General features: G+C 51.2%; 1 protein-coding gene and 1 pseudogene across 1 annotated transcript in view; one reads left to right on the top strand and one right to left on the bottom strand.

Moving 5' to 3' along the window:
- Window positions 1-8,198: 8,198 nt before the first annotated feature.
- The window catches only part of LOC139235101 (probetacellulin-like), a 59,562-nt gene continuing 54,192 nt past the window's right edge, over window positions 8,199-13,568 (top strand). The window contains exon 1 of the mRNA XM_070866264.1: window positions 8,199-8,443. Within this exon, the coding sequence (XP_070722365.1) occupies window positions 8,401-8,443 (43 nt within the window). The 5' untranslated portion in view covers window positions 8,199-8,400. The remainder of the gene's footprint in view (window positions 8,444-13,568) is intronic.
- LOC139252565 (U2 spliceosomal RNA) lies at window positions 12,290-12,491 on the bottom strand (annotated as a pseudogene).

Below are 13,568 nucleotides of genomic sequence, written 5' to 3'. Positions count from 1 at the left end.
TAGATAGGGTGTGAATGGCTGAATCATCATCGGCTGCCGTGGGAACGAGAAATAAAAGGGGTGTAAAAAACAGGGAAATAAATTTGGGCCAAGGTTATGGTCTGAAATTGTTGCACTCGAGGCTGTAAAGTGTCTAACTCGTTATTTAAAGGTGTCTTATAGCGTTTTTTTTTCATCACCATTTCTCTCGACCCTTCCACGGTCTCTAAATTGTCAGACTGCATGTCCGACATCCAGTATGGGATGAGCAGAAATTTTCTCCAATTGAATATTGGGGAAGACCGAAGCCATTGTTTTCGGTCCCCGCCACAAACTCCATTCCCCAGCCACTGACTCCATCCCTCGCCCCCAACTCCTGTCTGAGGCTGAACCAGACTGTTTGCAACCTCTGTGTCGTATTTGACCCTGAAATGAGCTTCTGGCCACATACATGTAGCATAACTAAAACCACCTATTTCCACCTCCGTAACATCACCTGTCTCTGCCCCTGCCTCAGCTTATCTGCTGCTGGAACCCTCATCCGTACCTTTGTTACCTCTAGAATTGACTACTCCAAAGCACTCCTGGCTGGCCTCCCACATTTTACCCTACCTAACCTAGAGGTTGTTATATATGTAAACTTGTATATACTCTGCACAGCCACCAGAGGGCTCATCCCCTGGAGTCCCATGGGATCCCATAATCCCTTGGGAGCACAGGTATTTAAGAAGGCCTCACAGGTTGGAGAGACACTCTGGATACCTGCAATAAAAGACTATGGTCACACTGTACTTTGAGCTCATAGTATTCAGGCTGACTCTTTCTTCACACACAACTGGCGACGAGATACAGATAGCGAATCCAACAATGCAGAGAACAGTGGGCATCTGGAGAAATTCTCGGCGGGAGATGATTGGGAAACCTTTGTGGAGCGACTCGACCAATACTTCGTAGCCAACGAGCTGGAAGGAGAAGCGAACGCTGCTAAACGAAGGGCGATTCTCCTCACCGTCTGCGGGGCACCAACGTATGGCCTCATGAAAAATCTGCTCACTCCAGCGAAACCCAGAGAGAAATTGTACGATGATTTGTGCACACTGGTCCGGGAGCATTTGAACCCGAAGGAAAGCGTTCTGATGGCGAGGTACCGGTTCTACACCTACAAAAGGTCTGAAGGCCAGGAAGTGCCGAGTTATGTCGCCGAACTAAGACGCCTTGCAGGACATTGCGAATCTGAAGGACATTTGGAGCACATGCTCAGAGACTTTTTCATACTTGGCATTGGTCACGAAACCATACTTCGCAACTTTTGACTGTAGAGACCCCAACCTTGAGTAAGGCCATAGCGATAGCCCAGGTGTTCATTGCCACCAGTGACAATACCAAGCAAATCTCTCAGCACACAAGTGCTGCTACAAGTATTGCAAACAAAGTGATGTTGTTTTCAAATCATAACGTACAGGACAGGTCACACATACCTGCAGCTGCACGTCCGCAGAAGTCTCAGAGCCCACCATCAAGGGTGATGAATGCAAGGCCATTAACACCTTGTTGACGCTGCGGGGGTGATCATCGTTTCCATTCATGCCGATTCAAAGGATACGTTTGCAAGGGCTGTGGAACAATGGGACACCTCCAACGAGTATGCAGGTGAGCTGAAAATCCTGTTAATCCTGCAAACCACCACGTTGCAGAGAAGGACAGATCCACAGAGCATCACGATGAACCAGAGCCTCAGATCGAGGAGGCAGAGGTACATGGGGTGCACACATTCACCACAAAGTGTCCCCCGATAATGCTGAATTTAGAACTAGATGCACTCCCGATGTCAATGGAGCTGGACCAGTCCATCACGGGCAAAAAGACTTTCAAAAGGTTGTGGTGCAACAAGGCCTCAAGGCCAGTCTTAACTTCAGTACGTACGAAACTAAGAACTTATACAAAAGAACTGATTCCTGTAATCGGCAGTGCTACCGTAAAGGTCTCCTACGATGGAGCGGTGCACAAGCTACCACATTGGGTGGTCCCGGGCGATGGTCCCACGCTGCTCGGCAGGAGCTGGCTGGGAAAGATAATCTGGAACTGGGACGACATCCGAGCGCTATCGCCCTCTGACGACACTTCGTGTGCCCAGGTCTTAAACAAGTTCCCTTCGCTGTTCGAACCCGGCATCGGGAAATTCCAAGGAGCAAAAGTGCAGATCCACCTAATTCCGGGGACGCTACCCATCCATCACAAGGTGAGAGCAGTACCGTACATGATGAGGGAAAGGGTAGAGATCGAGCTAGACCAGCTGCAACGAGAGGGCAACATTTCACCGATCGAGTTCAGCGAGTGGGCCAGTCCTATTGTCCCAGTCCTCAAGGGAGATGGCACCGTCAGAATCTGTGGCGATTACAAAGTAACTATCAACCATTTCTCCCTGCAGGACCAATACCCACTACAAAAGCCGACAACCTCTTTGCAACGCTGGCGGGAGGAAAGACGCTCACGAAGTTGGACTTGACTTCAGCCTACATGACGCAGGAACTGGAGAAATCATCGAAGGCCCTCACCTGCATCAACATGCACAAAGGTCTCTTCATTTACAACAGATGCCCGTTTGGAATTCGATCAGCAGCAGCGATATTCCAAAAAAACATGGAAAGCTTACTGAAGTTGGTCCCGCGCACGGAGGTCTTCCAGGATGACATCTTGGTTACAGGTCGGAACAGTCGAGCATCTGTAGAACCTGGAGGAGGTTCTTAGTTGACTCAACGGCGTAGGGCTCAGGTTAAAATGCTCGCAGTGCATTTTCCTGGAGCCTGAAGTGGAGTTCCTGGGGAGGAGGATTGCGGCAGACGGCATCAGGCCCACCGATTTGAAGACTGAGGCAATCGAGAACGCACCGAGGCCACAGAACGTGACGGAGCTGCGGTCGTTTCTAGGACTCTTGAACTACTTTGGTAACTTCTTACCAGGTCTCAGCACACTGTTAAAACCACTGCACGCCTCACTGCATAAAGGGGACAAATGGGTATGGGGCAAAAGCCAAGAAAATGCCTTTGTAAAAGCGAGAAAATTGTTTTGCTCAAACAAATTGCTTGTGTTGTATGATCCATGTAAGCGTTTGGTACTAGCATGTGATGCTTTATCATATTTTGTCGGGTGTGTATTGCAACAAGCTAATGAATCTTGGAAATTGCAATCGGTTGCTTATGCATCCAGGAGTCTGTCTAAGGCTGAGAGAACCTACAGCATGATTGAAAAAGAAACGTTATCGTGTGTCTATGGGGGTAAAGAAAATGCATCAATACCCGTTTGGGCTAAAATTTGAATTGGAAACTGACCATAAGCCACTGATATCCGTGTTTTCCGAGAGTATGGGGATAAATACTAATGCATCGGCCCACATCCAGAGATGGGCGCTCACGTTGTCCGCATACAACTACGCCATCCGCCACAGGCCAGGCACAGAAAACTGCACCGATGCTCTCAGTAGGCTGCCATTGCCCACCACGGGGGTGGAAATGGCGCAGCCCGCAGATCTAGCCATGGTTATGGAAGCATTTGAGAGTGAGCAATCACCTGTCAGATTAAAACCCAGCCGAGCCAGGACCCCTTACTGTCAATAGTTAAAAACTGCTTCATGGGAGCAGGTCCAATGTCCCAATGGAAATGCAGGAAGAGATAAAGCCGTTCCAGTGGCGCAAAGATGAAATGTCTATACAGGCAGACTGCCTTCTGTGGGGTAATCCAAGAAGGGCAGAGACACCTTCATCAATGACCTCCACAGTACCCACCCAGGCATCGTAATGATGAAAGCCATAGCCAGATCCCACGTGTGGTGGCCTGGTATCGATGGGGACTTAGAGTCCTGCGTTCACAGATGTAATACATGCTCGCAATTAAGCAATGTACCCAGGGAAGCACCACTAAGTTTATGGTCTTGGCACTCCAAACCGTAGTCTAGGGTACACATCGACTATGCAGGCCCGTTCTTGGGTAAAATGTCCCTAGTGGTTGTAGATACGTACTCCAAATGGATTGAATGTAAGATAATGTCGGCAAGCACGTCCGCTGCCACCACTGAAAGCCTGCAGGCCATGTTTGCCACGTACGGCCTGCCCGATGTCCTTGTGAGCGACAATGGGCCATGTTTTACCAGTGCTGAGTTCAAAGAATTCATGACCCATAACGGGATCAAACATGTTACATCTGCCCCGTTTAAACCAGCGTCCAATGGTCAGGCAGAGAGAGCAGTGCAAACCATCAAGCAGAGCTTGAAGAGGATAACGGAAGGCTCACTGCAGACTCGCCTATCCCGAGTCCTGCTTAGCTACCGCACGAAACCCCACTCACTCACTGGGATCCCACCTGCTGAACTGCTGATGAAAAGAGCACTTAAGACAAGGCTCTCGTTAGTTCACCCTGATCTACATGAACAGGTAGAGGGCAGGCAACTTCAACAAAGTACTTACCATGATAGCGCAAATGTGTCACGCGAGATTGAAATCAATGATCCTGTATTTGTATTGAATTATGGACAAGGTCCCAAGTGGCTTCCCGGCACTGTGATGGCCAAAGAGGGGAGCAGGGTGTTTCAGGTCAAACTTTCAAATGGACTCATTCACCGGAAAGACTTGGACCAAATTAAACTCAGATTCACGGACTATCCAGAGCAACCCACCTTGGACCCGACCTTTTTTGATCCCCCAACATACACACCAGTGGCAACCGACACCACGGTTGACCACGAAGCAGAACCCATCATCCACAGCAGCCCAGCAGGGCCCAACACATGAGGCAGCCCAGCAAGGCCAGCTGCACAGCAGCCCAACGAGGGCCCAGCAGATGATTCACCAATACCAGCTTTCACACCGAGACGATCAACCAGGGCAAGAAGGCCATCAGATCGACTCACCTTGTAAATAGTTACACTGTTGACATTTGGGGGCGGGGGGGGGGGGTGGGAGGGGAGGGGAGTGTTGTTATATATGTAAACTTGTATTTACTCTGTTCAGCAACCAGAGGGCTCATCCCCTGGAGTACCAAGGGATCCCATAATCCCTTGGCAGCACAGGAGGCCTCACAGGTTGGAGAGGCACCTTGGAGACCTGCAATAAAAGACTAAGGTCACATTTTATTTGAGCTCACAGTATTCAGTCTGACTCTTTCTTCATACACAACAGAGGTGATCCAAAACTCGGCTGCCCGTGTCCTAACTCACATCAAGTCCCGCTCACCCATCACCCTCTGTGCTCGCTGACCTACACTGGCTTCCGGTTAAGCAACGCCTCAATTTGAAAATTCTCATCCTTGTTTTCAAATCCCTCCATAGCCCCCGCCCCTCCCTATCTCTGTAATCTCCTCCAGCCCCACAATCCCCCGAGATCTCTGCGCTCCTCTAATTCTGCCCTCTTGAGCATCGCTGATTATAATCGCTCCACCATTGATGGCCGTGCCTTCAGCTGTCTGGGCCCCAAGCTCTGGAACTCCCTCCCTAAACCTCCCCACCTCTCTACCTCTCTCTCCTCCTTCAATACACTCCTTAAAACCGACCTCTTTGACCCAGCTTTTGATCATCTGCCGTCATTTCTTCTTATGCGGCTCGGTGTCCAATGTATTTTTTTGCCATATAATACTCCTGTGAAGCGTCTTGGGATGTTTTACTACGTTAAAGGCGCTATATAAATACAAGTTGTTGTTGTTATCCTTAATTATCAGCTCTAGTAATTTCCCGACAACAGATGTTAGGCTAACCCATCTATAATTCCCTGGTTTTCCTCTCTCACCATTCCGGAACTTGAGCACAAAAATCTAGGCTGACACTCCAGTGCAGTGCTGAGGGAGTGCTGCACTGTCCGACAACACTGCACTGTCTTTTAGATGAGACGTTAAACCGAGGCCCCGTCTGCTCTCTCAGGTGGATGTAAAAGATCCCATGGCACTATTTTGAAGAAGAGCAGGGGCGTTCTCCCCGGTGTCCTGGGGCCAATATTTATCCCTCAACAACATAACAAAAACAGATTATCTGGTCATTATCACATTGCTGTTTGTGGGAGCTTGCTGCCGCGTTTCCTACATTACAACAGTGACTACACTCCGAAAGTACTTCATTGGGTGTAAAGCGCTTTGGGACGTCCGGTGTTCGTGAAAGGCGCTATATATATGCAAGTCTTTATTTTTAAATAGGAGAGTGACATGTGCAATTTTCCAATCCAAAGGAACGGTTCCTAGATCGAGAAAACTTTGGAAGATTATAGTTAGAGGATCTGCTCCATTTTCTCCATTGAAAATTTGTTGAAAATCCCCCAAGAAAGTTTACATTAAAAATCAACTAATTGTGAAATTAGAATAAATGTTTAAAATGAGCCAGAATGCATCACTTTTAATGTCAATATTTCTGGGGGAAATTGACCCCTCTCGTCATCAAAATCACAGAAATTTACAGCACGGAAGGAGGCCATTCGGCCCATCGTGTCCGTGCCGGCCGACAAAGAGCTACCCAGCCTAATCCCACTTTCCAGCTCTCGGTCCGTAGCCCTGTAGGTTACGGCACTTCAGGTGCACATCCAAGTACTTTTTAAATGTGGTGAGGGTTTCTGCCTCTACCACCCTTTCAGGCAGTGAGTTCCAGACCCCCACCACCCTCTGGGTGAAGACATTTCCCCTCAAATCCCCTCTAAACCTCCCCCAATTACTTTAAATCTATGCCCTCTGGTTGTTGACCCCTCTGCCAAGGGAAACAGGTCCTTCCTACCCACTCTATCCAGGCCCCTCATAATTTTATACACCTCAATCAGGTCTCCCCTCAGCCTCCTCTGTTCCAAAGAAAACAACCCCAGCCTATCCAATCTTTCCTCATTGCTAAAATAATCTAGAAATGCCACACCAATTTTGGGCCACCAACATTTGGACTTCCCCTTTAAAACTTTCACCGACCTCAGTTGACGTTTCTATTAACAATTGAATTGAAAAGCTGTGTTAGCCTCAGCTTAAATTACAATTGCAATGGTGTATTTGTTTCTGTACCTGCACGAGATCCAACACCGGCTCCAGTGCGCCAGTGTAGCCTTCGGCCGCCTGAGGAAAAGAGTGTTTGAAGACCAGGATCTCAAAACTGTCACCAAGCTCATGGTCTACAGGGCTGTAGTAATACCCGCCCTCCTGTATGGCTCAGAGACATGGACCAGGTACAGTAGACACCTCAAGTTGCTGGAGAAATACCACCAACGATGTCTCCGCAAGATCCTGCAAATCCCCTGGGAGGACAGACGCACCAACGTTAGCGTCCTCGCCCAGGCCAACATCCCCAGCATTGAAGCACTGACCACACTCGACCAGCTCCACTGGGCAGGCCACATCGTCCGCATGCCCCGACACGAGACTCACAAAGCAAGCGCTCTACTCGGAACTCCTTCACGGCAAACGAACCAAAGGTGGACAGCGGAAACGTTACAGGAACACCCCCAAAGCCTCCCTGATAAAGTGCAACATCCCCACCGACACCTGGGAGTCCCTGGCCAAAGACCAGTCCGCCCTAAGTGGAGGAAGTGCATCCGGGAGGGCACTGAGCACCTTGAGTCTCGTCGCCGAGAGCATGCAGAAACCAAGCGCAGGCAGCGGAAGGAGTGTGTGGCAAACCAGTCCCACCCACCCCTCCTTCAACAACTATCTGTCCCACCTGTGACAGAGACTGTAATTCCCGTACTGGACTGTTCAGCCACCTAAGGACTCACTTTTAGAGTGGAAGCAAGTCTTCCTCGGCTCCGAGGGACTGCCTGTGATGATGACAACGACCTGTTTACACAAGTCAGCACCTTATAATCACAGCCGTACTTGAAGTGCCAAACTTTTATGGGATATCTTTCTTTTGTAAACTTTTGGAACTTTTTGACCTGTTGTTTTTCTGTCGGTTTTGTAGGTTGACACAGGGCTGCAGGCTGGTCAACTGTGCTCAGTATTGGAGGGGGGAGAGGGAGGAGCACTTTGCCATCTTGAGCTAACTCACTCACTCCTAGCAATAGAGAGAGAGAGAGAGAGATGGGGGTGGGGTGAACCTTTGTAACATTATACAGAGACACTGCCAGCAGTTGGAATTTGCAACACTGCTTCAGGGGCAGTATGCATTCATTCAGATGAAAATGAGACGAGAGTTTGCAACAAGTCTCTCTCTCTCTCTCTGCAAAGATTAAAGTGAGCGACGCATGCGCCCAGCCAGTTTGCAGGAGAGCAGAGCGGAGAGTGAGACTTTCGGTGCTCAGTCCGGACACAGCCCAGTGGGGCAGAGATTGTCGCCAGGCCAGCACCGAGCGCCCTGGGGGAAGCGGACAAGCTGCAAGTGGAGAGACCGAGGGAGCAGGGACAGGGACCGAGAGAGGCAGAGGCGCTGTGAGCGCTGGATCTGGCGGAGCCCCGGCTCATTCACCGCCTGCAACAATGAGGCGCTGGGGCTGCACACTGGCTGTACTTCTGGCAACAGGTAAACTCCACCTAAAGGCAGCTCTCATCATCATCAAAGGCAGTCCCTCGGAATCGAGGAGGACTTGCTTCCACTCACAAAGTGAGGTCTCTGGTGGCTGAACAGTCCGATACGAGAGCCACAGACCCTGTTACAGGTGGGACAAACATTCATCGGGGGAAGGGGTGGGTGGGGCTGGTTTGCCGCGCGCTACCTGCGCTTGGCCTCGCCATGCTCTTTGCGGCGAGACTCGAAGAGCCCAGCGCCCTCCCGGATACACTTTCTCCACCTCGGGTGGTCTGCGGCCAGGGTCTCCCAGGTGTCGGTGGGGATGTCGCACTTCACCGGGGAGGCTTTGAGGGTGTTCTTATAACGTTTCCGCTGCCCACCTTGGGCTCGTTTACCATGAAGGAGCTCCGCATAAAGCAATTGCTTAGGGAGTCTCGTGTCTGGCATGCGAACTATGTGGCCTGCCCAGCGGAGCTGATCGAGTGTGGTCAGTGCTTCGATGCTGGGGATGTTAGCCTGGACAAGTACACTGATGTTGGTGCGTCTGTCCTTCCAGGGGATTTGCAGGGTCTTGCAGAGACATTGTTGGTGATATATCTCCAGCGACTTGAGGTGCCTTCGATACATCGTCCGTGCCGCAGATCCATACAGGAGGGCGGGTATTACTACAGCCCTGTAGACCAAGAGCTTGAGGTGGTAGATTTGAGGGCCCGGTCTTCAAACACTCTTTTCCTCAGACGGCCGAAGGCTGCACTGGTGCACTGGAGGCGGTGTTGAATCTCTGCATCAATGCCTGTCTTTGTTGATAAGAGGCTCCCGAGATATGGGAAATGGTCCACGTTGTCCAGGGCCGCGCCGTGGGTCTTGATGACTGGTGGGCAGTGCTGTGCGGCGGGGACAGGCTGGTGGAGGACCTTTGTCTTATGGATGTTAAGCGTAAGGCCCATGCTTTCATATGCCTCAGTGAATACATCGACTGTGTCCTGGAGTTCAGCCTCTGACTGTGCATAGATGCAGGCGTCGTCCGTGTACTGCAGCTCAACGACAGAGGTTGGGGTGATCTTGGACCTGGCCTGGAGATGGCGTAGGTTAAACAGCTTCCCACTGGTTCTGTAGTTTCGTTCCACTCCAGCGGGGAGCCTGTTGATTGTGAGGTGGAGCATGGCATCTAAATCATTAATGTATATTGTCAAGGCAACAGGTAAACTCCATTTAAAGGCGATAGTTTTGCAAGATTTAGAAACATAGAAAATAGGTGCAGGAGTAGGCCATTTGGCCCTTCGAGCCTGCACCGCCATTCAATATGATCATGGCTGATCATTCCCTCAGTACCCCTTTCCTGCTTTCTCTCCATACCCTTGATCCCTTTAGCCGTAAGGGCCATATCTAACTCCCTCTTGAATATATCCAATGAACTGGCATCAACAACTCTCTGCGATAGGGAATTACACAGGTTCACAACTCTCTGAGTGAAGAAATTTCTCCTCATCTCAGTCCTAAATGGCTTACCCCTTATCCTTGGACTGTGTCCCCTGGTTCTGGTCTTCCCCAACATCGGGATCATTCTTCCTGCATCTAACCTGTCCAGCCCTGTCAGAATTTTATATGTTTCTGTGAGATCCCCTCTCATCCTTCTAAACTCCAGTGAATACAGGCCCAGTCGATCCAGTCTCTCTTCATATGTCAGTCCTGCCATCCCGGGAATCAGTCTGTTGAACCTTCGCTGCACTCCCTCAATAGCAAGAACGTCCTTCCTCAGATTAGGAGACCAAACTGAATACAATATTCCAGGCGAGGCCTCACCAAGGCCCTGTACAACTGCAGTAAGACCTCCTTGCTCCTATACTCAAATCCCCTAGCTATGAAGGCCAACATACCATTTGCCGCCTTCACCGCCTGCTGTATCTGCATGCCCACTTTCAATGACTGATGTACCATGACACCCAGGTCTCGTTGCATCTCCCCTTTTCCTGATCTGCCGCTATTCAGATAATAATCTGCCTTCGTGTTTTTGCCACCAAAGTGGATAACCTCACATTTATCCATATTATACTGCATCTGCCATACATTTGCCCACTCACCTAACCTAAGGCGATTGTTTTCAAGATTTAAAAGCGATCATTGTGCAAGATTTAAAGGCGATAGTTTTGCAAGGTTTAAAGGTAATAAGAACATCGGAAATAGGAACAGGAGTCAGCCATACAGCCCCTCGAGCCTGCTCCGCCATTCAATACGATCATGGCTGATCTGATCATGGACTCAGCTCCACTTCCCCGCCCGCTCCCCATAACGCCTTATCCCCTTTATCATTTAAGAAACTGTCTATTTCTTAATTTCTTAAATTTATTCAATGTCCCAGCTTCCACAGCTCTCTGAGGCAGCGAATTCCACAGATTTACAACCCTCTGAGAGAAGAAATTTCTCCTCATCTCAGTTTTAAATGGGCGGCCCCTTATTCTAAGATTATGCCCCCAAGTTCCAGTCTCCCCCATCAGTGGAAACATCCTCTCTGTATCCACTTTGTCAAGCCTCCTCATAATCTTACGTTTTGATAAGATCACCTCTCATTCTTCTGAATTCCAATGAGTAGGGGCCCAACCTACTCAACCTTTCCTCATAAGTCAACCCCCTCATCTCCGGAATCAACCAAGTGAACCTTCTCTGAACTGCCTCCAAAGCAAGGTAGGGAATCAAGGAGGTGTGGGGAGGGATCTGGGGCCGAGGAGGTGTGGGGAGGGATCTGGGGCCGAGGAGGTGTGGGGAGGGGTCTGGGGCCGAGGAGGTGTGGGGAGGGATCTGGGGCCGAGGAGGTGTGGGGAGGGATCTGGGGCTGAGTAGGTGTGGGGAGGGGTCTGGGGCCAAGGAGGTATGGGGAGGGGTCTGGGGCCAAGGAGGTGTGGGGAGGGGTCTGGGGCCAAGGAGGTGTGGGGAAGGTTCTGGGGCTGGGGAGAGGTCTGGAGCTGGGGAGGGGTCTGGGGCCAAGTAGGTGTGGGGAGGGGTCTGGGGCCAAGGAGGTATGGGGAGAGGTCTGGGGTCGGGGAGGGGTCTGAAGCCAAGAAGGTGTGGGGAGGGGTCAAGAGCTGGGGAGAGGTCTGGGGCCAAGGAGCTGTGGGGAGGGGTCTGGGGCCAAGGAGCTGTGGGGAGGGGTCTGGGTCCAAGGAGCTGTGGGGAGGGGTCTGGGTCCAAGGAGCTGTGGGGAGGGGTCTGGGACCAAGGAGCTGTGGGGTAGGGGTCTGGGTCCAAGGAGGTGTGGGGAGGGGTCTGGGGCCAAGGAGCTGTGGGGAGGGGTCTGGGGCCAAGGAGCTGTGGGGAGGGGTCTGGGGCCAAGGAGGTGTGGGGTAGGGGTCTGGGTCCAAGGAGCTGTGGGGAGGGGTCTGGGTCCAAGGAGCTGTGGGGAGGGGTCTGGGACCAAGGAGCTGTGGGGTAGGGGTCTGGGTCCAAGGAGGTGTGGGGAGGGGTCTGGGGCCGGGGAGCTGTGGGGAGGGTTCTGGAGTCAGGGAGGTGTGGGGAGGGGTCTGGGGCCAAGGAGGTGTGGGGAGGGGTCGGGGAGGTGAGGGGAGGGATCTGGGGCGGAGGAGGTGTGGGGAGGGGTCTGGGGCCGAGGAGGGGTCTGGGGAGGGCACACGGTGCCCTACTGCCCAGTGTGTGCCAGCTGTCTGTGTGATTGTTTGGTTGTAGCGAGACCTGATTGTGTAACGTGACCCTAACCCCCGGGGCCAGATATTTTTTTATTTTTTTTTTATTTTTTTGAAATTCGTAGCCAATCGTTCCAATTCTTTGTCAAATCACAAACGCCAGAGGTCACCTTGCACACGCCAAGGATCACTCTGCGCCAATGCTCTTAGCCAAAAGGCCTAGAGCCACTGCACCGTTCCTGGAAGTACTGCAATACCAGGTTCGTGCCATGGAGGTGGATGGGTCAGGCCCCCCACACACCTCCTGTTTCCAAAAAAGCAAGCATATACCTTCCTGATCCAGGGAGAACCACCCGGAGGTCATGGTGGCTACTCCCCTGTCAGGTCAGTTACGCATGATCTTAGCCAAAAGGCCCCGGGGCCAGATATTTCCTCATCTGACTGCAGAAAGTGGCCCAGAATGACCAGGGCTCGTGCAGTAAGGGCGACAATGTGTACCTGGCTACTACACTGCTACCTGAGTGCAGGTGACCGTGAGTTAGCATTGCACATTTCTAACTTGTTGGCAGAAGACTTTAGATTATGCATTTTAAAACAATTTTTAAACAACTGGATTATTTTGTTAACAATTTGATAAAATGTTGCCGTGACTATGAAAAGTAAAAATAGAAGAAACAAAGATTTGCATTTCTATAGCACCTTTCATGTCCTCAATGTCCCAAAGCGCTTTACAGCCAATGAAGTACTTTTTGGAGTGTAGTCACTGTTGTAATGTGGGAAATGCGGCAGCCAATATACGCACAGCAAGATCCCACACACAGCAATGTCCCACAAACCAAATAATCTGTTTTTAGTGAAGTTGATGTGAGGGATAAATATTGTCCAGGACACTGGGGCTAACTTCCCTACTCTTTGAAATAGTGCCGTGGGATCCTTTACATCGACCTGAGAGGGCAGACGGAGCCTCTGCTTAATGTCTCAATTGAAAGACAACACCTCTGACAGTGCGGCGCTCCCTCAGCACTGCCCCTCCGACAGTGCGGCACTCCCTCAGCACTGCCCCTCTGACAGTGTGGCACTCCCTCAGCACTGCCCCTCCGACAGTGCGCCATTCCCTCAGCACTGCCCCTCCGACAGTGCGGCGCTCCCTCAGTACTGTCCCTCCGACAGTGCGGCACTCCCTCAGTACTGTCCCTCCGACAGTGCGGTGCTCCCTCAGTACTGCCCCTCCGACAGTGCGGCATTCCCTCAGCACTGTCCCTCCGACAGTGCGGCGCTCCCTCAGCACTGCCCCTCCGACAGTGCGGCGCTCCCTCAGTACTGCACTGGGAGTGTCACCTTAGATTTTGTGCTCAAGTCCCTGGACTGGGACCTGATGAGAGAGCTGCCCACTGAGTCACGGCTGACCAATGCTGCACTCCCAGTACGGAACCTGAGTCAGAGATGAGTTACAACACTCTAGCCGAATTCTCAATCACTCATACCACATTGCTGAGGTTACA

This window comes from Pristiophorus japonicus, chromosome 2 (genome assembly GCF_044704955.1).
Source record: "Pristiophorus japonicus isolate sPriJap1 chromosome 2, sPriJap1.hap1, whole genome shotgun sequence".
Taxonomy (NCBI): domain Eukaryota; kingdom Metazoa; phylum Chordata; class Chondrichthyes; family Pristiophoridae; genus Pristiophorus; species Pristiophorus japonicus.
This window is presented reverse-complemented; position numbering and strand designations above follow the sequence as displayed.